At 37.8% G+C, this 24310-nt stretch overlaps 1 protein-coding gene across 1 annotated transcript in view; it reads left to right on the top strand.

The window, feature by feature from the left end:
- Positions 1-24310, top strand: part of CAP2 (cyclase associated actin cytoskeleton regulatory protein 2) — a 137510-nt gene that overhangs the window by 41003 nt on the left and 72197 nt on the right. Inside the window, exon 4 of the mRNA XM_077886349.1 lies at positions 16729-16806. Coding sequence (XP_077742475.1) covers positions 16729-16806 — 78 coding nt within the window. The remainder of the gene's footprint in view (positions 1-16728; positions 16807-24310) is intronic.

The raw sequence follows: 24310 nt of genomic DNA, 5'->3' as shown, positions 1-24310 counted from the left end.
TTCGAATCTTTGACCTTTTTTTTTTTAATATAAACTGCAACAGTGGATTATTTAGAAGAGTTTTTTTTTTTTTTTAACTACCATGATTGTTTTTATATCAGAGATTTTGCAAAGTCTTCTGCACATTCTATTTTTGTAAACTGCTTAATTTAGACCACATGTTCTGGACCTCTTTCGATGTCAGTAAGTTCAGGTCTGCGTTATTATTTTTAAGGACTGTGTAGTATTTCATTGTATGGCTACACTATAATTGATTTAAGCAATCAAGATTGTATCTAGGTGAAATAGTGTACATACAAGAAGCAGGGCCTGGATTAAGGTGACACAGGTCAGGCCCTCAGGTGTGACCCAGAGAGGGAGCATGCTTGCACCCCTTGCCAGTGTCACCCTGATCCTGTCCCTGCAAGGTCAGACATCTGGTGTCATTTATAATCATTTAAAGAAGTAGTAACATTTAACTTTTTTTCAACCTTTCCCCTATTAGAAACAAAATTTTTAGTGGATATCCTTGTACAAACATCATTTTATTATTGTACAATTATTTTCTGAAAAAAAGTTCCCACAATTGGAAGTGCTAGGTCAATGGCAAGCCCTACCTAATGCTTCCTGTTCCTCCCACCCTGCCTTCACCAACCCCAGCCCTGACATAGTACTGATTCATACACTCACAGTGTCTTTTTTTTTTTTAATTTTTAAAAGATTTTATTTATTCATGAGAGAGAGAGAGAGAGAGAGAGGCAGACATACAGGCAGAGGGAGAAGCAGGCTCCATGCAGGGAGCCTGACATGGGACTCGATCCCGGGACTCCAGGATCATGCCCTGGGCCGAAGGCAGGCACTAAACCTCTGAGCCACCCAGGGATCCCCACACTCACAGTGTCTTAAAGTGCTTTAAGCAATTTGGTGATAATTACAAACTCGGAAAATAAGAATTTTAGGTCAAGAATGCGTGATTTTAATGCACGTTAATATTCATGATATTGGTTCTTTTGAAAAATGCTTTGCCCTCTGCTGGATATGCAGAGAGATAAAAACAAAGCAACTCTTCCCCATATAAATAATCTTTTTAGCAAAAGAATTCCACCTATCAGTTCTTTTATTTATTTGACGTGCCAAGGAATTTATTTAAATTCTCTCTTTGGGACTGGATGGGGTTGGTTGAGTGTTGAGTCATTTTTAACTGAGACCACTAATGCAGCTGAGCCATATAATAAAAGATTTTGGGCATGGATGAAGAAGGGACACGTTGGAGCTGTTCCCTAGCATCAGAACTGTACACAGTGGTTGATGTAAATACTTCTGTGAGTTGGAAGTTGCCAAGACAACAATCCTATTAATGAAGAATAAACCTCTTTTATTATCAGTACCTGAATGATTACTTTTTTTATAAACTGTGCTTGGTAGTCTAACATTGACATTCTTAATCTACGTACTCATCTTTGCTTTCCAGACTGCAGAACTATTTAGCTCTATTCAATAAGCATGCCTCCTTTCTCTGCCAATGAAAGTGGAATTATTGGGGGAAAAAAATTAGTCAACTATAAGGGCAGAAAAAATACTCATTTATAATAATTATCTAATATAAAATTATTGCCCTTTTGATATATACTTTGACAAAGGCAGAGTCTGAAATTGACTGAACTTGTTTGGTATGTGAGCAGGCCAGTCTTTAAATTAACTTGTCTTTATGACTTAACGGAGCATTGCCAACATATTTTTAAGTAAGTGGAGTGTGACATTACTGCTTCCTTCCCCTAGTCAGGCTGTAAATTTAGACTCCATTTTATTACGTGCCCACTGGACACTTGAAAAAGGCGGCTGTGGCTGAGTCGTCGGTGTTATGGAACTCTGTTGTCTGGAAGGACCAGAGAGCCACGTTAAGGGGAATGACAGCTAGAGGTGAGTGGGTTTGAAGCAGGGTGCTTCTTGGGTTCTAGAGAAAAGGCAGTCATTGCTTCAAAAAGGAATACATTCCCTTTTAATGAAAAAGCTTCTTGTGTTTTGTCAAGCTAACCAAATGTTGTCAAGCTTACCTTTTTTGAGTCATGAGGTGGTGATATCAACAATTCATTTCTTTCAACTATGGGGATGTTTGTTGTCTGTTCTGTACAATGAGCACCTTAACACCACTCTCATTCATTAACTATTCTCTGCATTCATGACCTGTTTCCCTGATTTAAACTTGATAGCAGCCAGGTACCTCCTAGGTACTCAGAAAATACATTTTGGTTGTGAAATTCAATAATAAATTTCTGTTTTACTCAGTTATATCTTCTGCATATTTTTCCTGATAATAAAATTTTAATGTTTGATGAAGAAAAATTTGATAACAAATATATGAAGAAGAGAACAAAAACCATTCATAAATCCACTACTCAAAGATAACTGCCATCAGTATCATGGCACATTTATTTCATAAAGACTTTGTTCAAAGTCCTGTTTTCTCCTTGGTAAGTTAGAATCAACACTGTAATCTGTGCCAGTCATATGTATAGGGACAAATGTCACATGTCATGCACTGACATGGCACAGGTAGTCCTAGTGAGACATTAGCATGTTGACTGAAATGTTGGGGACAATCATAGTCCAAGCAAAGGTTGGCCCTTATCCTGTGTCACTGTGGCAATTTGAAGTTCAACAACAAATAGTCGATCTAATTTCTCAATTCTTTACTTTTAGCTTTAGACTACATTACTGGCCAAACATATTTGCTCTCAGAACAGGGTTTAACATACATGGATGTACATGTTTCCTTATTAATGGTAACTGGCTTGCTTGATGCCTTTTCCTAATAGCACATTGGGAAGAGACAAGGCTGTTCCCCAAGCTTATCATGCAGAATAGCCAAAGGTCCATGGTAATTAAAGAAGTCATAGTAAAGAAACATCCCATCCTTATATGTTTTATTCTTGGTTGTGACAACACAAAGGAGTGGTTTGAGTGTTGCTTTAGTCCCCTGTCTCAATAATCTCCATAAGCACCTCCAAGCACCCCAAGGTAAATATGATAAAAATAACAATAATAAGCATAAAGAATAAAATTTCATATAATGAGGATAAATCATCTTTAGAAAACTGGTGTTTTACCACACAGAAACAATCCAAGTAAAAATAGAATTTTTATCGTAATATCTTTGTGACCTCCATCATCATTGTTCTACCTCACTTCCCACCAGGTAACTGTCCCCAAACCCTTCCCATGTAGGTGTTTGTAATACCTCTTTGTTCATAACTCCCACACACACCTTATCCACAGTCCCATGTAAATATTTCAAAAAGCAGGTGATGAGGAAATGCTCTGTCACCAAGAAGATGAAGATGGGATGGAAGTTCAAAGAGGTTTGAAAATTTAAACAGAATACATTTTTTTCTTGCTTAAAAAAAAAGTGGAAGAAGGACTTCTAGTTTCTGGTTCCATGTGTAAGGAGCTTAGAAGTCACTCCACCATCCTAACAACAAGTAAAAAAGCTGAAAATATTAAAAGACCAGCAGCTCTTTTTGGATTTATAAGAGAAGGGAGGACACAGGGCAGACTGCTGTCCCCAAGATCAGAAAAACAGGTGATACGCAGAGTTCCAGCTTATTGGAGCAAAGACTAAGGAGTGAAACTGTCATGGGAACCAGTGCTTGGGTAGGAAAATAACCTTAATTGCAATCAATGGATTGTTGCAAGCTCAATTCAGACAACTCTAAGAGTTAAGAACTCCAGGACGACCAGTTGTTGGGGTTGCCCACAACATTGGGAGATACACCTATAGCAGTTCAACCAGGTTCCCACAGTAAATATGGAAAAGAAGGCCCCTCAGACTTCTGGCAAGGGGAGAGGGAGAGTAAGCACTTTGAAATTAGCCAGAGCACTCTGTTCTTAACAAGGCCTGTCCTCAGTGGAAACTAGGTAACCAAAGCATAACCTGGTAGGATATTATCAGAGCCCTAATGACCGAGGAAAGAAGAATCCTTAACTCCAGCTCGCTCTAGTCTTCCACACGGGGAAGACAAATACCCAAGTCCAGCTCACCAGAGCCACCTTGTCACATCTAAGGAGGAAGGAAAAATAGACACTTGTGAAGTTCACAGTCCAGAGGCACAGGCTTACTAAAAGACAGAGACTTAATTGTAGGATTAAAGTACACTTCCTTGTCTTGCCTCCTCAGTACATTACTAAAGTCCTATTTACAGCAGTTTCTTTCACTGAGTACATTATATTTGGCTATCAAAAAATTACAAGGCAGGACACCTGGGTGGCTCAGTGGTTGAAAATCTGCTTTTGGCTCAGGGCATGATCCTGAGTCCTGGGATCGAGTCCTACATTGGACTCGAGGAACCGGCTTCTCCCTCTGCCTATGTCTCTGCCTCTCTCTTTGTGTCTCTCATGAATAAATAAATAAAATCTTTTTTTTAGGTTTTTTAAAAATTTATTTTTTAAAAGTTAACATGTGCATAAAAGGAAACTGAAAAACACAAGAAGCAAAGAACAAAGTCATCCATAATCACAAGCAGTGTACAGTTTGACTTCTAGATCCTGTGTGTGTATCTACGCAAGTAAGCATTTTAATGTAAGATCGTACAGTTATGTATCATGTTTTTTTTTTACACACCATGAGTATTTACCATGTCAAAATCCCCAGACTATGAGTATTTTGATGACCAAGAATACCCTACACCAACTCCATCTGAAAGAAAAAAATGTAAATAAATAAAATCTTTTTAAAAAATTACAAGCGGCACCAAGAGGCAAAAACAGAATTTGAAGAGACAAAGCAAGCGTTGGAACCAAACCATAGTAGTGATGTTAGAATTACCAAATTAGAAATTTAAAATAACTATGATTAACTTTTGAAGGGCAGTAATGGAAAAAATAGTATGCAAAACCATATGGACAATAAACAGAGAGACATAAATTCTAAGAAGGAACCAACAAGAATTCTAAAGATTAAAAAAAAAAAAACACTGTAACAGAAGCAAAGAATGACTTTGATGGCCTTATTAGTATACTGCACACCATTGAGGAATCTTCAAAAAACAAAGAGAACAAAGACCAAGCAAAACAGAGTAGAATATCCAAGGACTGTGGGACAACTATAAAAGGTGTAACATATGTGTAATGGGAATATCAGAAGGAGACTAAAGAGAAAGTAATAGAAGTATTTGAAACAATGATAACTGAGAATTTCCCCAAATTAATATCAGAAACCAAACCACAGATCCAGGAAGCTTAAGGAATACCATGTAGGATAAATACCAAAAAACTCACACCCCAGTGTATCATTCTCAAATTATAGAAAATCAAAAATAATGAAATAATCCTGTTAAGAAGCCAGAAGAAAACACATTTTCTATAGAGGAACAGAGATAAGAGATACATCTGACCTCTACTCAGAAATCATGCAAGCAAGAAGAGAGTGGGGAAAATTTAAAGTGGGAAGAGGGAAATATTTAAAGTGTTAAGACAGGGATGCCTGGGTGGCTTAGTGGTTGAACGCCTGCCTTTGGCCCAGGGCGTGATCCTGGAGTCCCGGCATCAAGTCCTACATCAGGCTCTCTGTGTGGAGTCTACTTCTCCCTCTGTGTCTCTGCCTCTCTCTCTCTCTATCTCTCTATCTCTCTTTCTCTCTGTCTCTAATGAATAAATAAATAAAATCTTTTAAAAAAGAAAAAGCATTAAGAGAAAAAAATCTACCATCCTTGAATTTTGTATCCTGAAAAATTATCCTTCAAAAGTGAAGAAGTACTTTCTCAGACAAAAATTGAGGGACCTTGTTGCCAATAGGCTTGCCTTGCAGGAAATGTTAAAACAAGTTCTTTAGAAAAAAGGAATATAATATAATTAGCTCAGAAGCTTATATCTATATAAAGAACATTAAACAATGAATAAATGGAGTTGTAAAATAAAAACTTTTATTTTTCATATTCTTTTTTTTTTAAGATTTATTTTTTTACTCATGAGAGACACAAACTGAGAGAGAGGAGCAGAGACAGATGAAGGGAGAAGCAGGCTCCTCGCAGGGAGCCTGATGCGGGGACTTGATCCTGGATCCTGAGATCCCGACCTGAGCTGAAGGCAGGCTTCCAACCACTGAGCCACCCAAGCATCCCCTATTTTTCATATTCTTGATCTAACAGATAACAATTTGTTCAAAATAATAGAGATAGTGTATTGAATTATGTATGCTTATGTATATGTCATATATATGCATATGTATATATGTGTGTGTGTGTGTGTGTGTGTGTGTGTGTGAAATATCACTGAATGACAGCAGTGATTCTCAGGACAAGATGAAGAGATTAAGATTATTTTGTCATTTTAAGGTAGTTATGCTCCCGTGAAGTGGTATAATGTTATTTGAAAGTGGACCTGGATTAGTTGTAAATGTATATTGCAAACTCTTGGGCAACCACTTAAAAAGGGGGAAAAAAAAAGTATAACTGATATGCTAAGAAAGGAGAGAAAGTGTAATCATCTAAAATGCTCAATTAAAACCACAAAAGGCAGAAAAAGAGTAGAAGACAAAAATAGGAACAAATAACAAGGGCAACACATGGAAAATAGTAATGAATATGGTGGATATTGATCCAACTATAGCAATAATCTGAATGTCAATGGTCTAAATGCAACAATTAAAAGATTGTCAGAGTGGATCAAAAAACACAATCCAACTACATGTTGTCTACAAGAAAGCCATTTTAGGTATAAAGACACATATAGGTTAAAAATAAATGTATGTAGAAAATATACCATGCTTACACTAATCATAAGATAGCAAGAGTATCTGTATTAATTTCAGACAGAGAAGACTTCCATGTAAGAAAAGTTACCAAGGGATAAATAAAAGCATTGCATAATAATAAAAGGGTCAATTATCCACAAAGACGTAAAAATTCTCAACAGTGCATAACAGTACACACTGAACAACAGAGCATCAAACTAATAAAACTGCACATCCACACTCCATGGGAATGTTAACCCAATATCACAGTTGGAGACTTCAACACTTCTCCCTCAGAAATGGACAGATCTAGCAGGCAGAAAATCAGTAAGGATTAGTTGAACTCAACAACTCCATCAATCAACTGTATATAATAGACATCTATAAACTATCCAACAGCAGAGTACACATTTTTCTCAAGCTTGCCTGTAACATTCACCAAGATAATCACATTTTGAAACATAAAACACACCTCACCAAACATAAAAGATAGAATTCATACAGTGTCTCTGCTCTTAGACAACAGTAAAATTAAACTAGAAATTAATGACAGAAAGATAACTGGAAAAATCTTCCATATGTGGAAATTAAACAACATGCTTCTAAATGACATGAGTCAGATGTTAAAAATTATTTTCAACTTGGATGTTAACCAAATTTATTGTGGTGAAATTAATATCATGTTATATGTTGATTGTACATCAATTAAAAATATTTTGAACTAAATGTAAATGAAAACATAAGATCAAAATTTGGGGAACACAATGAAAGCAGTGCTTTGAGGGAAATTTATAGTATTGAATGGATATATTGGAGAAGAAAGATCTGAAGTCAATAATCTGTTTCCACCTTACAAAACTAAACAAAGAAGAGAAGAAATAGTAAGAATTAGAATGAAAAATTGATGCAATTAAAAACAGGAAGTCAATAGGGAAAATCAACAAAACCAAAAACTAGGGTTGGTTTTTTTTTTTTTTTAAATGATCAATAAAATTGATATGCCTCTAGCCAGGCTAACAAGGGAGGGAGGAGAGGGGACACACATTGCTAATGTCAGAAATGAAAGCGGGACTACTACTACAGATCCCACGGAAACTAAAAAGATAATAAAGAAATACTACGAACAATTCCATGCCAACAAATTTGATAACCTAGATGAAATGGACCAGTTCCTTGAAAGACCCATCCATTACATCTGCCAAAACTCACATAAGAAGAAACAGATAATTTGAATAGGCCTATATCTGTTAAAGAAATTCAATTATTAATGAATAACCTTTTAAAAATAGAACCCAGTGGGTTCACTGGTGAATTCTACCAAACATGTAAGGAAGAAATTATGCCAATTTTCTACAATCTCTCTCAAAAGATTGAAGCAGAGAGAATACTTCCTATATCATTCTATGAAGCTAGAACTACCCTAATACCAAAATAAGATAAAGATATTATAGGAAAACTACAGACCAATATCCCTCATGAACATAAATACAGAAATTCTAAAAAGTATATTAACAAATTAAATCCAAAAAAGTATAGAAAGAATCATACTCCATGGTTAGGTGGGTTTTTTCCCAGGTATGCAAGGCTGGTTCAGGATTCAAAAATCAATTAATATGGGGTACCTGGGTAGCTCAGTCAGTTAAGCATCCAACTCTTGGTTCCAGCTCAGGTGGTGATCTCATGGGTCATGAGATTGAGCCCCGAGTCCAGCGCCCCACTCAGTGGGGAGCCTGCTTGAAGATTCTCTCCCTTTGCACATGTGCATGACACACTCTTTCTCTAAAATAAATATTTTTCAAAATCAATTAATAGAATCTATCCCACTGCAGACTAAAAAAGAAACATGATATGGTCATATCAAAGATGCAGAAAAAACTTTTGACAAAATCCAACACCTGTTTGTAATAAAAACTCTTGATAAACTAGAAATAGAGGGGAACTCTCAACTTGACAAAGACTATCTACAAGAACCTACATCATTTTTTAAAAATATTTTATTTATTTATTCGTGAGACACACAGAAAGAGAAGCAGAGACACAAGCAGAGGGAGAAGCAGACTCCCTGTGGTGAGCCTGATGCAAGACTTGTTCCCAGGATTCTGGGATCCTGCTCTGAGCCAAAGGCAGATGCTCAACTGAGCCACCCAGGCACCCCTCCTACATCATTCTAAATGGTGAAGAAACTCAAAGCTTTCCTACCAAGATCACGTACAAGGCAAGGATGTCCCCTGCCCACACTCCTTTCGACCTCAAACTGTAAGTCTGTGAAATACAGTTAGGCAAGAAAAGGAAATAAAAGGAATACAAGTGGGAAGGAAGACATAAAATTGTCTTTTATTGCAGGTGACATACTCAGCATCTATATAGAAAATCCAAAAGAATCAACCAAAAAAAATCCTCTTAGAATTAATAGGCAATTATAGCAAGCAGCATTTGTTAGAGAGTTTGTTACAAATACAAATTCTCAGGCTCACCCAAACCTACTGAATCTGAAACTTAGGAGGATAGGGCTCAACAATCTGTTTTAACAAACCATTTAGGTAACTATAATGGACACTTAAGGTTGGGAAGTACTGATGTAAGCCTTCTTTATGGTTCCTAATATGTCAATCCAGATGCCTATCATAATCTGACTTTATAGAATTGATGCTAACATTCCTTTTTTACAAAATTAGGCATCTTTTTTTTCAAATATTTTATTTATTTATTCACGAGACACACACACACACAGAGAGACAGGCAGAGACATAGGCAGAGAGAGAGAAGCAGGCTCCATGCAGGGAGCCCGATGTAAGACTTGATCCCGAGACTCCAGGACCACACCCTGGGCCGAAGGCAGGCACCAAACTGCTGAGTCATCCAGGGATCCCCTCTTCCGTTTGTTTTAAGCAAATTGTGAAGTGGTAAAATTTGTCTTCTTTATCCTATACCTCTTTTCATCAGTCCATTTTCTTATTTTGCTTTTATCTCTCAGCTCCTCTTTACTGCTTCATAGGCTGAAACTCAAGGAACTTCTCTTTTAGGGTTACAGGCCCCTAATAAGGGGCCCCTGAAGAATAAAATCTAGAAATACAGTATCTCTAGTTGTAAAACATAGGGCATTGGGCAGATTAGTTAGGGAGGATTGTGGGAATGGCATTGACCATGACCTTTCCAAAGCCCACATATTGCACCCAAAGAGCAGATGCCCATTTCCTTGACCTTAGATAAGGTGGATCCCCTTCCCTTCAGTGCCTAGGTCTGAAGAAGAAGGTTGATGCTGTTTCAGATCTGGAAATCCCTTCATCACAGGTACCCTGGCTGGATATTTCTCATCTCCTCCCATGTCTCTCCTACACCATTCCCCGAGTTGTACCTGTCATTTTTCATCTACATGGTATTTTGTAGACTGTGGCATTCCCAATGAAACAATGCAAAGATTAGATGAGTATTTAGAGATCACTTGGGCTTCCCTAGGGAGCCAGCTCTCTCCCAAAGGGATTAGTTGGAAATAAGTCGTATTTGGCTAGTGTCTGCCAGTCTCAAGGTTTGTTTTAAACTAATTACCAAAATTCATTCTCTTACTTTGTCCCCTAGGAGCACAAAACAAGGTGGTTCACCATTCCATCTATCCAAGAATCCCAGTGACCTAAGTGATAACTGATCGAGTTTAAATAAAATGCATAGCCTTGACTCATACCAAAGTCTCCCTTTCCTCTCTGCACACACGTGCTCACAGGCAGATAGATGCACATACACACCCACAAAGGTCACTGAGGCTCTCTGAGCCCTGCACACATGTGATGGACAAACTCAGCAAAAACCCTCAATTATTTGTTGTTACTGAAAATCCCTACGTTTGGCTTTTTCTTTCACAATGTTGAATTGCCTGAGTGAGCCAAATTCTCCCTTTCAAGTTATCAGAACTCAGCAGGTTTAGTAAAATTGCTCCTAAATAGGATGCTGTCTGGTTGAGGGGACTCACAGAACTTTCCTGTGGGTCCGAATATCTCAAGTGTGGATTGAAAATCCTTTGAAACATGGGCTCATGAGGTTAAACATGAATGTAATTTACAGACTGCTAATTATGCCCAGAGTTCCAGGGAACTGGAAGAAGAAATCTTCCTGAATTCTTAGAAAGATTACATAAGCAAAATGAAAGGGAGCATTGAACTAGGTGTCTAGGTTTTAAGCTATTCTCTGCTCCAACCTCTGCCCCTCTTATCAAGTGAAAAGCTGTTTGGGAGAAGGACTCTAATGAATGAAATTGGCCATTTTGCTAATCGGACCACCAGAAAATTACTCCACTAGCACCGGCTAAATATTCTTTCTAGGGAAAGTAAAAAATGCTAATGATAGTATTCATCTTGGTAAAACTACAAAAATATTGCCAATGCCACTCTGAACTAGCAGTTTTAACTACAGAAGTCAGATAATCCTAAATTACTGTTCCACAGCAACTATAATTCAGTCACCTCTCAAGGCTTGTCATAGATGAGGACAATACCTCTGTATTATTGTGTCCAGGAGAAATGCAATTATTTATATCCAAGCTGTGGAAAGTTGTATTTCATTTTCTTTTTGGAAATGTGGTCGTTAGAGACTGACAAAAGTCCTACTGAACCATTGAAAATACACATTTTGATACATGGTTGAACATTCATGCAGCTTAGAACTTTACATTCATAAGGCCATAATGGTCTCCAGGAGGGTAAATATTGAAAATCTTCTATTCGTCCCTAAGGAACATCCAAAATTTGAAATTTTGAGCAATATAATCCTAGCAGTCAGGGTACCAGGACAAATAGAAGAGAAGCTGGCATACTCTAAAATGGAAAATATACCCTCACTTAAATATTCACAAGTCTTATTCTATTATGTTGATGATGATTGGATTTGTTGTTTTAAATGTAAATGATATAAGGATCTTGATTTGATCTGAAGCTTTTTTTCTCAGTGGAAAAACAAAATCCTTGAATGAGAAAGAGAAAAGTTAGAAACAAGATTAAGGTGCTCATTTCAGTAAAAGTTTTGGAAAAATTGTCAGATATCAGAACACATTAATGAAATGGAATGACAAAAACCAGTCACCTCCCCCACACTGTAGTCACTTTTATTCAACATAGTTTTGGAGATCCTAGCCATAGCAATTGACAAGAAAAAGAAATAAAAGGCATCTAAATTGGAAAGGAAGAACTAAAACTGTCACTATTTGCAGATGATGTACTACTATATAGAAGACTCTAAAGACTCCACCAAGAAACGATTAGAACTGATAAATGAGGGGCACCTGGGTGGCTCAGTGGTTGAGCACCTGCCTTTGGCTCAGGTCATGATTCCGGAGTCCTGGAATGAGTCTCACATTAGGCTCCCTATGGGGAGCCTGCTTCTCCCTCTGCCTGTGTCTCTGCCTCTCTCTCTCTCTCTGTCTCTCATGAATAAATAAACATAATCTTTTTTAAAAACTAATAAATGATTCAGTAAAGTTGCAGGACACAAAATCAATGTAAAATCTGTTGCATTTCTAGACACTAATAATGAAGTAACAGAGAAATTAAGAAAATAATTCCATTTACAACTGCACCAAAAAAAAAAAAAAAGAATAAATACTTAGGAATAAATTTAACCAAGGATGTAAAATACCTGTACCCTTAAAACTGTCAGACATTGCTGAAAGTAATTGAAGATGACACAAACAAATGGAAAGCTATACTGTCCTCATGGATTAGAAGAATTAATATTAAAATGTCCATCCTACCTCAAGCAATCTACAGTGCAATCTCCATCAGAATACCAATGACATTTTTCACAGAACTAGAAAAAATAATCCTAAAATTTCTATGGAACCACAAAAGACCCTGAATTACCAAAGTAATATGGGGAGAAAGGAACATAAATGGAAGTATCACAGCCCCAGATTTCAAACTACACCACAAAGCTGTCATAATCAAAACCGGATGGTACTACACAAAAACAAACACATAGATCAATGGAAAAGAATAGGGAGCCCAGAAATGAATCTCCACTTACAGGGTCAGTTAGTCTATGACAAAGGAGACAAGAACATACCATAGGGAAAAGATGTCTCTTCAATAAATGGTGCTGGGCAAACTAGACAGCTACATGCAAAAGAATGAAAGTATAGCACTTTCTCACACTATACACAAAAATAAAGTCAAAATGGATTAAAGACCTAAATGTAAGACCTGACACCATAAAACTCCTAAAAGAAAATATAGGCAGTAAGCTCTTTGACATCAGTGGTAGCAATATTCTTATGAATTTGTCTCCTCAGGCAAGGACAGCAAAAGCAAAAATAAACAAGTGGGACTATATCAAACTAAGAAGTTTCACATAGTGAAAGGAACAATCACCTACTGAACTGGAGATATTCGTAAATGATGTATTGAACCAGGGATTAATATCCAAAATACATAAAGAACTCATACAACCTAATATAAAAAAGAAACAAAAACAATCTAATTTAAAAATGGACAGAGGTCTTGAATAGCATTTTCCAAAGAAATACAGATGGCCAACAGGCATATGAAAAGATGCTCAATGATTACTATCAGTAAAATGCAAGTCAAAACCACAATGAGATATTACCTCACACCTGTCAGAATGGCTATTATCCAAAAAACAAGAAATAACAGGTGTTGGTAAGGATGTAGAGATAAAGGGAACCCATGTGCAGTGTTGGTGGGAATGTAAGTTGGTGCAACCACTGTAGGAAATAGTGTGATCGTTCCTCAGAAAATTAAAAATAGAACTGTCACATGATCCAGCAATTTCGGGTCTAGGTATTTATCCAAAGAAAATGAGGACAATAATTCAAAAACACATATTCACCCCACATTTATCACAGCATTATTTATACAATGTGGAGCAAATTGTGGTTTAGGATATTAAAAATATTCCTAAAAGAATGAGTAGCACTCCAGTTCTCAAAGACAGGATGTCACCTCACTGGACATCCCTCTTCTGTCCCATTCTATCAGGCCCTTAAAGAGTTGATAGAGCACAAATACTTCATTTAAATGGAAAATAAGTCAAACCCTAATGCGGTAGCAAAGGATTCATAGAATCAGTTTTATAACAGCTGGAAGTAACGGATCAGAAAGGAACATAGCATGCAAAGGGAAGGCATGGGCTCACACTCAAAGAAAATAAAATGTAAGGAACAGAAACAGATTCCTCACAATTGGTTTAATAAGAGTGTAAGTTACACTGTCAGAATTAATAAGAGTATAAATGTATTTTTAATAGCTTAAGGACAAGGTGATAAAACAATAAGAGTGAAATGCAAAGGAAATTGAAAGGCTAACAAATCGGGCACTGGGTAGCTCAGTAGTTGAGCGTCTGCCTTTGGCTCTGGTAGTGATCCTGGGGTCCTGGGATCAAGTCCTGCATCAGGCTCCCTGTAGCAAGCCTGCTTCTCCCTCTGCCTATGCCTCTGCTTGAATAATGAAATAATGAATAAATGAATGAATTTATTGAATGAATGAATGTCATGAATAAATGAAATGAAATGAAATGAAATGAAATGAAATGAAATAAAATAAAATAAAATAAGAAAGTCTAACAAATCAAGAACAAAAATGACACAAATTAGCAATGTGAATATATATGAGATCCTATTGAAAATCTGTTAACTCACAATAGAGAATAGTATCCATGTGATCACAGTAAATACAGTTGAAAAACAAAGAAATTGAAAACAGAGAATATACAAGATATTAAGACAGTCAAATATTACACAATCTCTAGATAATAATTGGAGTCCCTGAATAGAGATTCTAAGAAGTGAAACAGAGGTATCTTGAAAATATCTTTCAAGAAAATTTTCCTAGAAATGAATGAAGGACCAAACCTACTCCAGGAGATATGATATAAAATGCTCAAAACACAAACACATCATGGTTAAGGTGTTAAACCCTAAAGATAAAAAAAAAATTCTTCAGGTGTGAAACTAGAAAAAGCTAATTTTCTGCAAGAGAGAAAAAAACCAAGCTGGCTTCAGATTTCTCCGTTGCTACATTTAGTGCCATGTTATCTGAAAACAGATGAAGAATGTTACCCAAGGAAGTTATGTTCAGCCGAGGTGCTGTTAAAATAGAAAGACAACAGGGAGATGTGTCCAGACTTGAAGAACTAAAAGCAACTTTGAGATCTTTTTGGAAAAAAGAATCAATAATGAGGTTCAGCCAATTAAAAAAAAAATCAAAATAATACAGAAATGGAGACGTCATGGCAAAATGACTGGTAAGAACCAGGAGGTGTGTTTAAGTGTAGAGCTAATCCTGAAGTCTGTGGATTAATGTTACAGCTAGACTATAAATGCTATAAATTAAGCAAAATAAAAAAACTAAATATATGGAAGATAAGGGGTCAGAGATAGAAAAAAATGTAGAAACATACTTATATTCTCATCTTTATCAGCAAGGAGTCAATCAATATTGTCTAAAATGATACCAGGTGATTTAAAATGCAAATACATAATTATTTCAATCTCTTCATATTTTACTTATATTTTTTACCTTGGAATGATCATTTGGGACATAGTAATTATTACAGAGCAGAAACTTTTAAGTTAACCAATTCCTTCTCCTTCATCTCTACTATTCAACACAACTACTATTCATACTCTTTATTTTAAAGAAATGGTACCTCTGGTCAGTCCCATCTTATAAAAGTCTCTGAGCATATATATCTTAAAAGGTGGTGCAGTGATGTTCATCTATTGTTAATAAAGATTATTTCTGGGTTTTGAGGCATTTTTAAAAATTTTAATGTTTGTGACTTTCTGCATTTAAAAAGTTTTCTAAATCATTACTCCTTGGGACCCCTGGGTGGCTCGGTGGTTGAGCATCTGCCTTCGGCTCAGGGCGTGATCCTGGAGTCCTGGGATTGAGTCCCACGTCGGGCTCCCTGCATGGAGCCTGCTTCCCCCTCTGCCTGTGTCTCTGCCTCTCATGAATAAATAAATAAAATCTTAATAAATAAATAAATAAATCATTACTCTTTGTCTTATGAAAACAGCTGCATGGATTTTCTTAAAAACTAGAAAATGTGTGCCAAAAATGGTCATTTGTGCATGATACAAAAATTTGGAATTATTTTCTTATTGGTACTCTTCTGTAACTTTTTAAATTTGAAAAATTAAAGAATTAATAGTTAAGTATAAGTAGAGGATGAGGATAGAGCATATGATGCTGTGTATTTGAAACATTCCCTCCTGCACGAGTGACTGGGGGGTTCAGTCCAGGTAGCACTGACATCTCTACATCTGTCTTAATAAATAGTTGTGGAAGCCGCTGGTTCACAGTAAAAATGTTTATGGGGATGACTTAAGGGACAAGTTTCTTTCCACTATAAGGCATGGAAGTGGTTTGGGCACACTGTGAACAAGAAGAGGAGAAATACTCTCTGAAAACAATTGCACTTTGGGGCTCAAACATTTTTTAATAACTTACTGAGATATCATTGATACAAAATAACATTCATTCTTTTAACGTGAACAATTCAGTAGTTTTTAGAAGACTCCCCAAGTTGTGAAACCATCAGCATTATCTTATTCCAGCATCACCCCTAAAAGAAATCCATTCCTGTCTCCCACCAGCCCCAGGCAACCACAAATGTCCTTTCTGTCTCTGTAGATTTGCTTATTCTGAACATTTCATATCAATGGAATCATACACATGTGGTCTTTTTTGACTGACTCCCTTCACTCAGCATGTTTTCAAGGGTTACCCACATTGTAGCATGTATCAGCCCTTCATCTCTTTTTAATGCCAAATAATATCCCATTGTATGGATATATCACATTTTGTTTATCCATTCATCCCTTGATGAACATTCTGGTTGTCTCTACATCTTGACTGTTGTGAATAATGCTGCTGTGAACATCCATTAGCAAGTTTTTGTGTGGACATATACTTTCAATTTGGGGTTTATACCTAGGGATAGACTTGCTGGATCATATGGTCACTCTTTGTTCTGAAGCTCAAACATCTAAATTCCCTCTTCCTCTTTCCTCCCAGGCAGAGATGGTGCATAGCGCTTTCCAGGCCCAGCGGGCTTTCCTTCTGATGGCCTCTCAGCACCAACAACCCCAAGAGGTAAGAGTGTTATTTTGAGAGGCAGGGCTGTCTAGAGAATGGGCAATAGTGTAAAACAGACAACAAGGAAGCAGCAGAACCATTCACTCTGAGAGAGATCCCCAAAATGAGATGTAGAGCACGTAAGTCTGTCTCTAATCCAGGTCATGGTATGGAACATTTCTTTTGCGTCATAATCTTGTTATGGCCAAATTCATACTGTAACAGTTGACATCACCAGTTTAAAGGGTCAATTTATTTATGTCATCTGCAGCCTATTCTTTTCTTTTATTGAAGTATAGTTGACACATACAATGTTATAGTAGTTTCAGGTATATAGCATAGTGAATTGACAATTCTATACATTATGCAGTGCTCACCATGATCAAGTGTAGTTACCCTCTGTCATCATGATAAAGAATATGTAATGAGATAGATAATTAGATAGATAGATAGATAGATAGATGATAGATAGATAGATAGATAGATAGATAGATGATAGATAGATAGTAAATAGATATACAAACACCATGGAATATTAGCCATAAAAGAGAATGTAGCCTGTTCCTTTTACTAGTCTCACAACCATTTTATAACCAAGGAAATATTGACTTCTAACTTTTAGCTCACATTTTGTGCTATTTTGTTATTAAAACCTATTCACATCTATAGATTATATGTATGAATTTGATTAGCTCCAGTTTCATAGTTAGCACAGATAGGCTAAGTCAGTGCTTGTTAAATGTATTGTGTGTGTGGATCATTTAAAGAGTGTCAGTGCAGTTTCTAACAACTTTTAACCTACCATAACATTGCCATATAAGGCCCAGAGTAAACTTTAATATAAACATAATAGTGGATGTTAAGAGCAAAGTGGTGGGTTGGCAGGAGTCCTTTTCATTCCCCAGGCTGTTATAAATTTCCCGCTTTCTAAACCCAGCACCCCCCTTCCCGCTATCCGGTCCAAACTATATCATGTAAATAACATCATCATGCTCTCTACCAAGGATTCCTAATAACAAAATTTTGACCATGCTGATTGTGTAGTGAATGAAATTATTCATTAATAAGTAGATCTACGACCAGCATACATTGTTAAATAAGAAAAAAAATAAGAGCTGTTCTTTTGACTGAATATTCTGTACCTGATGTTTGGTGACAACTATATAAATATGAAAGATATTTGGAGTCCCCAGAAATTGCAGTTATATTCACTTACAATGCAAAGGAGCAATAAAGTTTGCTCATCAACTGACCTTGAGGTGAGGAGATTATCCTGGTTTATTGGAGTGGGCCTTAGGTAATTGTAAGGATCCTTATAAGTGGAGGAGAACAAGAAGAAGAGTCATCTGAGAGATTACTCTGATCATTGGACAGAAATCTGATGTCATGCTGCTGGCTTTGAAGATGGAGGAATGGACCACAAGACAAGGAATGAAGCAGTCTGAAAAAGCTAGAAAAAGCAAGGAAACAAATTCACCTGTAGAATCCCTCAAAGGAATGCATTTCTGTTGACCCCATGATTTGAGACCTATTTTGGATTTCTGTCTTTCAGAACTGGAAAATAATATATTTGTCATTTGTTATACAGTAATAGAAAACTAATATAAGCCCCAGGGAAGTACCAAAGCATGGTTACCAGGATGGCAAATGCATAAAAGTCTGACAATGTCATATACTAAGAATGTGGAAAATGTGAAGTGTCATGCTATGCTGGTGATATGTGATAAATTAGTATGTCTTCATTGGAAAAAAATTTAGAAAAAAGATAATTGGATATTCATTATAATACAATAGCTTAAACTGAATAGCTCACTTTAAATTCTAAAACTCTTGAAATTGAAAAAGTTTTGCTGAGAATCCTGAGAAAGTAGGACTTTGACTTTCAGGGGAGGAAGTTCAGTTCCATAAAGGAACAAGACTCTCACCCTTCATCCTTCCCTGGAACAACCACCTGTGTGCAGTGGAATCACCCAGAATATTTTTTTAAAAATATCAGAGCATGAATCTCACTTCAAGAGGGTCTGGTTTAATTGGTCCAAGGAGTGGTCTTGGCCTTGAGAGTTTTGTGGGTCTATCAGGTAATTCAGACTTACAGCCAGAGCTGCCATGGATGTATCACTTCCCTCGTGTGAAATGGGGAGTTCACGTCCAGCCGAGATAGGCAGCTTTGTAAGGATGGAGATATTGTGTGTTCTGCTGTGGATGCATTTTTCTCTGTGGCTTTCTCAATCCCTGCTCCCGATTCCCCAACCCCCTTTGCAAAAGAGAAAACTGAAAAATCACAACGGGATGCATTCTGGAAACAGCCTCAGCCTGGCATTTCTGTGATTAAAGTGGGAAGAGAAGTGATTTCAGTGCATCACTGGAAGTCTTAGATAGAGGCAAGAGCCACGACTTTCCAGGATGGTGCCCCCCTCAATCCCTTTTTTAAACACAAGAGATCTCTCCAATGGCTCATTAAATATTAGGTAAAGTAGAATAAGCAAGCAAACAAATGAATGCATTGGAACCATGGCATCCCCAAATGAGCTGCAGTTAGGAACACACATGTAGCTGTGCAGATTCCTGAGTGACAACTGTAGCTCCCCCTTCTTATGCTACTGCATACATTCTTGATAAAAGGGGGAGGAGTGGATCTGTTCCAGGGGGCTTGTACCCAGGAAATGTTTTCTGTAGCACTCATCACAATGTCCAAGCGCAGTAAGCTCCAGCAGGATCAGGTTGGCACAATGGAAAGCAATTTTTTTGATGTCCACCTCTCTTTGTGTCCCCCACATCTTTACCCACAGTGCTGTCCTAGTTCTTCCACTAGATAGAAAAGCAGATTTGAGAGGTCATCAGTACAGTGGTGAAAACAGGCCTTCATTTTCCCCATGTACATTCTAGAAGATACAGCATAAAGGAAACCACCATCAAACAGGTGGTATTTTTTATGGGAACAATGTTATAACCATCCACATCTTCCTCTCTTCCTTCTTTCAGGAGAATAAGAACTCCTGTAATTTCAATTTACTGGTTTGTGGCAGTGGCTCCCAAACTTCAGTGTGTATGAGAATCACATCCAGGGTTGTTAAAACACAGACTTCTGGGCCCCTTTTACAGTTTCTGATTTGGAAGGTCTTGGTTAAGGCCCAAGACTCTGCATTTCTTTAAAAAGTTCCCATATGACGGTGATGCTGGTGGTCCAGGGACCACACTTGAGAACCTATGGAATGTGGATTGTATTTGCTTACATCTCTAGCTCCAACTTATTTTAGATGCTTCAGGTTGTCATTTCTAGTTGCCTCTAAGTCACTTATTCTCAAACTTTAATCTTCCTTTGAATCACCTGAAGATTTTGTTAAAGTGTCTGGTTCAGTGGATCTGAGGTAGGGCCCGGGAGTGCATTTCTAGCCAGCTCCTGGGTAATGCTAATGCTGCTGGTCTGTTGCTAAACTGTGAGCAGCAAGAATTTAGACATCACCATCTGACATCTCCACAAGCACAAAACCCTGTTCTTTCCTCCTGACGTTTCTGTATCAAAGCAGACAATGTTGTGCTGCAGTAACAAACATCTCCAACATCCTGGTGACTCACAACAGCAGAGGTTAATTTCTTGCCCCCACTTACATGCATATTACAAGGTGGCTTACTTTCTACTGGGTGAGTTACTAAATAGTGACTCCTACCTTTATTTCCTTAGAGTTGTAATAGGGCTCTGAGAGAAAAGGGTAGAAAATATATCTTTAAGAAGAGTTTCAGGGATTGGGAAGGAAGATATATTAGGGCAGGTGGACCTCCCAGGAGAGGTGCCTTCTATCCCATATGAAGAGGGCCACACTTATGCTGCAGAGCCATAAAGCAATATCAAAGCAACATTAGTGGTCAGTTGTAGCCTTATGGTTGTAGTTTTGATGCCCAAAATTAGAGGTGAGCCCCTGGAAGCTAGCCACCTCCTAGGACACAGAACAGCACTGTTAAAAGACAGGAACCCACAACAATGCAAGCTTGAAAGTCCTCAGTCAACAAATATTTACTAAGTGCATACCATGGGCCAGGCACCATAAAGACGATAAGATGGGACAGAGCGTGGAGACAGGTAGATACAGATTATTTGGTGGGAAGAGATCTTAGAAATAATCTATTGCAACACGTTAGATTTAAAGGTGAGCCAGGAGAGGTTCAGAGAGAGGGTAAATGGTTTGCTCATTAGTCCCTAAGCTGATGAGATAACCTTGGTCCCCAGAAATCTCAACCACCATGCTTCACACTGCACAGCTGTCTCCAGTGCTCTACACTGTGGCTTTAAGCCAGAGTGCCAGCCTTCAAAGAAACTAAATTTAGTAGGAGGAGGTGACCATCAGAAAGTAAAAGTACTTTATATGTATCAATTATAAGCAAACTGCCAATCAAGCAAGGTAAACCATTAGTGTTACCAAAATCCAGGGAAGGGATCTCATAGATAAAGGTGAGCGGGAAAGGCATCACAGAGGAAATAAAATGATGATACAAGAGCTTCTGATATAATATTAGTATTACAGTAATATTAATATTAATAATGTGAATTCAGTTAGCACAAACTTAAAAAAATTTCTGGGTTAAATATGTTTGGGGAAATTCCATACACAGTTTAGTAAAGAAATATGTTAAGTGTTATTAAACCTATGTTTTGGGATATGTGGGTATCCCACGTATCCCAGCAGTTGAGTATCTGCCTTAGGCTCAGGGCATGATCCCGGGATCCTGGGATTGAGTCGTGCATTGGGCTCCCTGTGGGGAGCCTGCTTCTCTCTCTACCTATGTCTCTGCCTCTCTTTCTCTGTTTTTCATGAATAAATAAATAAAATCTTTAAAAAAAAAAAAAAACCTATGTTTTCCCAAACTTAATTGACCATGGAGGCTTTTTGAAGAGGGACATGTATTCATGTCCTACAGAAGGCCAACACATCAGTTTGGAAAATGCACATGCACATGCACATTTCTTTTAGGCTGTTCAAGATGCTGGATGGGTTGTTGCTTTAGGTGGATTTTAACTATTGAGAGGCTGTGGTATGCAAAATTCCAAGCTGGCTCTAAAATTCCTATGGCCTAATGGACATGCCCAGTATAATCCCCTCCTTTTTTTTTTTTTTTTTTTTTTTTTTAGATTTTGTTTTTTTATTCAAGACAGATACAGAGAAAAAGAGAGAGGCAGAGACACAGGCAGAGGGAGAAGCAGGCTCCACGCATGGAGCCCAACACAGGACTCAATCCCGGGTGCCCAGGACCATACCCCAGGCTGAAAGTGGCGCCAAACCGCTGGGCCATTGGGGCTGCCCTCCCCTCTCTTTAAGTAAGTGGCACCTGTGAAGCTGTGGAGTAGCATTCCTTTGATTCGGTTATGAGCCTGATGATGAGGTATCACTGCTGTGATTTTTCTGTCATGTAAGAGTGTCATGGTGTCTGGAGAGAAATTCTTCTGCTGGCTCTGAAGAGCTGAGGTACCAAGAGTTACCAAGTTCTCAGAGCTTCTAGATACTGACAGGGACCCCTGCCGACAACCAGCAGTAAACAAGGATTTCAGTCCTACAGCTGCAAGGAACTGAATCCCACCAACAACCACATGAGCCCAATAGGGTCTTCAAGCTCCAGATGGGACACTGCTGATACCTCGATTCAGCCCCAAGACCCTGAACAGAGAGCCTGGCTTGACCTTGCCCAAATTTCTGACCTACAGACACTGTGAGGTGATAAATGGGTGCTGTTTTAAGCCACTGACTTATGGTCATTTGTTATGCAGCAATAGAAAACTAATACAGATTGCCTTCATTCCCTTCTCCTTGTCAAATTTTAAAATAATTAATTGGATTTTTTAATAAGGCCTTGAACCACGGATGAAAACATGAAGCCTCCCTCATTTGCCTTCTCTTCCCTGGCCATGCTCCTATCCCTCTACCCTCACCCCTCCATCATTTCTGGGAAAAGCAGGATAAGAGATGTGTCTGCAGCCCTAATTGACAATGATGACATCCATTTTCAAATTTCCTGTCTTACTTTGGACTAAGAAACATATAGCTTATATTCTCTAATATTAGGGCTTTCAAAATTTTCAACCATGACCCATGGAAAAAGTATATTTTATTTCACCACCCAGTTTCACAAAATAACAGTTATCCTTACCAGGTATGTTGATCTCTTTCTTCCACTCCATTCTCTTGACCCACTAAACCAATTTCATGATTGACTAATGTAATGGGTCATCACATCTTGCATTTTGAAAGCCTTCAAATATATGATGATATATTCCATATATAATATATATTCCAACCCTCATGATACAGAACAAGTTATAAAACATGGGCAGAACATCTCAGACATTTCTTCTCTCCCCTTATTGTAATTTATAAAAATAATCTTTAGGCAGAAGAATGTCCTAGTCCTTACAGTATTGTAGTCTAGGAATTTTAGTGACAGTTTATCAAGCCTGCCTTTTTCCAGTTAAGGGATTCTCACATGGGAAATGGCCAAGCCCCCATTCCGCAAGTGCAGAATTTTTCAAAGGAACCTGGCACACTCTACTATTCATTTATTTTTACAACAGGTGGTTATTAGGAAAAACGTTATTTTTCACTCAAAGAATGAAAAATGAAGTTCAGTGACATGTCCACTACTTGACCACCAGACCTAGACTTGGGCCTGTCCTCCTATCATACAAAGTCTTTTTCACAGACACTACATGCAAGAAGAGCCACCCTGCACAGTCATTTATAGGAGGTACATGTCAAAATAAAACCTTAGACAGTGTTCACTTCAATTGAGAGCCATGGTTTTGGCATTGAAACATCTCACATCACCTGGGAAAGACGTGAAACATGATCTCTAATCATCTCCACCTTGGGTGACCCCAAAAACTCTGCCCTGAGCTGAAATGTAATCTCCAGTAGATGAGTGCCTCTGAAACCATGTATGGGCATTACCCCCCCAAGGAGGGCTATCACCACAAGGTTCCCGGGAGGTATCCCTCCCAGACCCACCACCTCTAGCCCTGGTTAACTTACAAAAGCAGATGGGAAGCCCCAGCATGAGTATGTGTGTGTATGTGTGTGTTTGTGTGTGTTCAAATCGAATTAATGTGCATCAGTACATGGAGAAAAAATTAATCTTAAGTTTCCAAGTTCAGTAAAGATGATTTATGGTCATTGACTGCCACTGTGGATTTTATTCTGTTGAAAAAATCCAGGAAGTCTGGGTTTTTTATGCCTCCAGAAGTGAAAGAGAGAGTTTTTTTCTAATTGCTCTTCTTTTTTATCTCTATTTGGACTTGCACTTTAAAAGGAAACAGTACCTTCCTGTATATACACCAGGAATCTAGAACTGATTGTTTGACCTTTCCTTGTTTATGCAGTCTGAAAATTAGAAGGGAAGGGAAATGAGAGACTCTTCTGACCATTCCTCCATCTATGAGTGAATACACATGCCTCCACCCAGTGCTCTGCTCAAAGCACCCATTTAACAAATTTTTTAATGTGTGGAGCATTAATCTAATTTATTAATAATCTGTTCA

The sequence above is a fragment of the Canis aureus genome, chromosome 37 (genome assembly GCF_053574225.1).
Source record: "Canis aureus isolate CA01 chromosome 37, VMU_Caureus_v.1.0, whole genome shotgun sequence".
In the NCBI taxonomy this organism is placed as follows: domain Eukaryota; kingdom Metazoa; phylum Chordata; class Mammalia; order Carnivora; family Canidae; genus Canis; species Canis aureus.
This window is presented reverse-complemented; position numbering and strand designations above follow the sequence as displayed.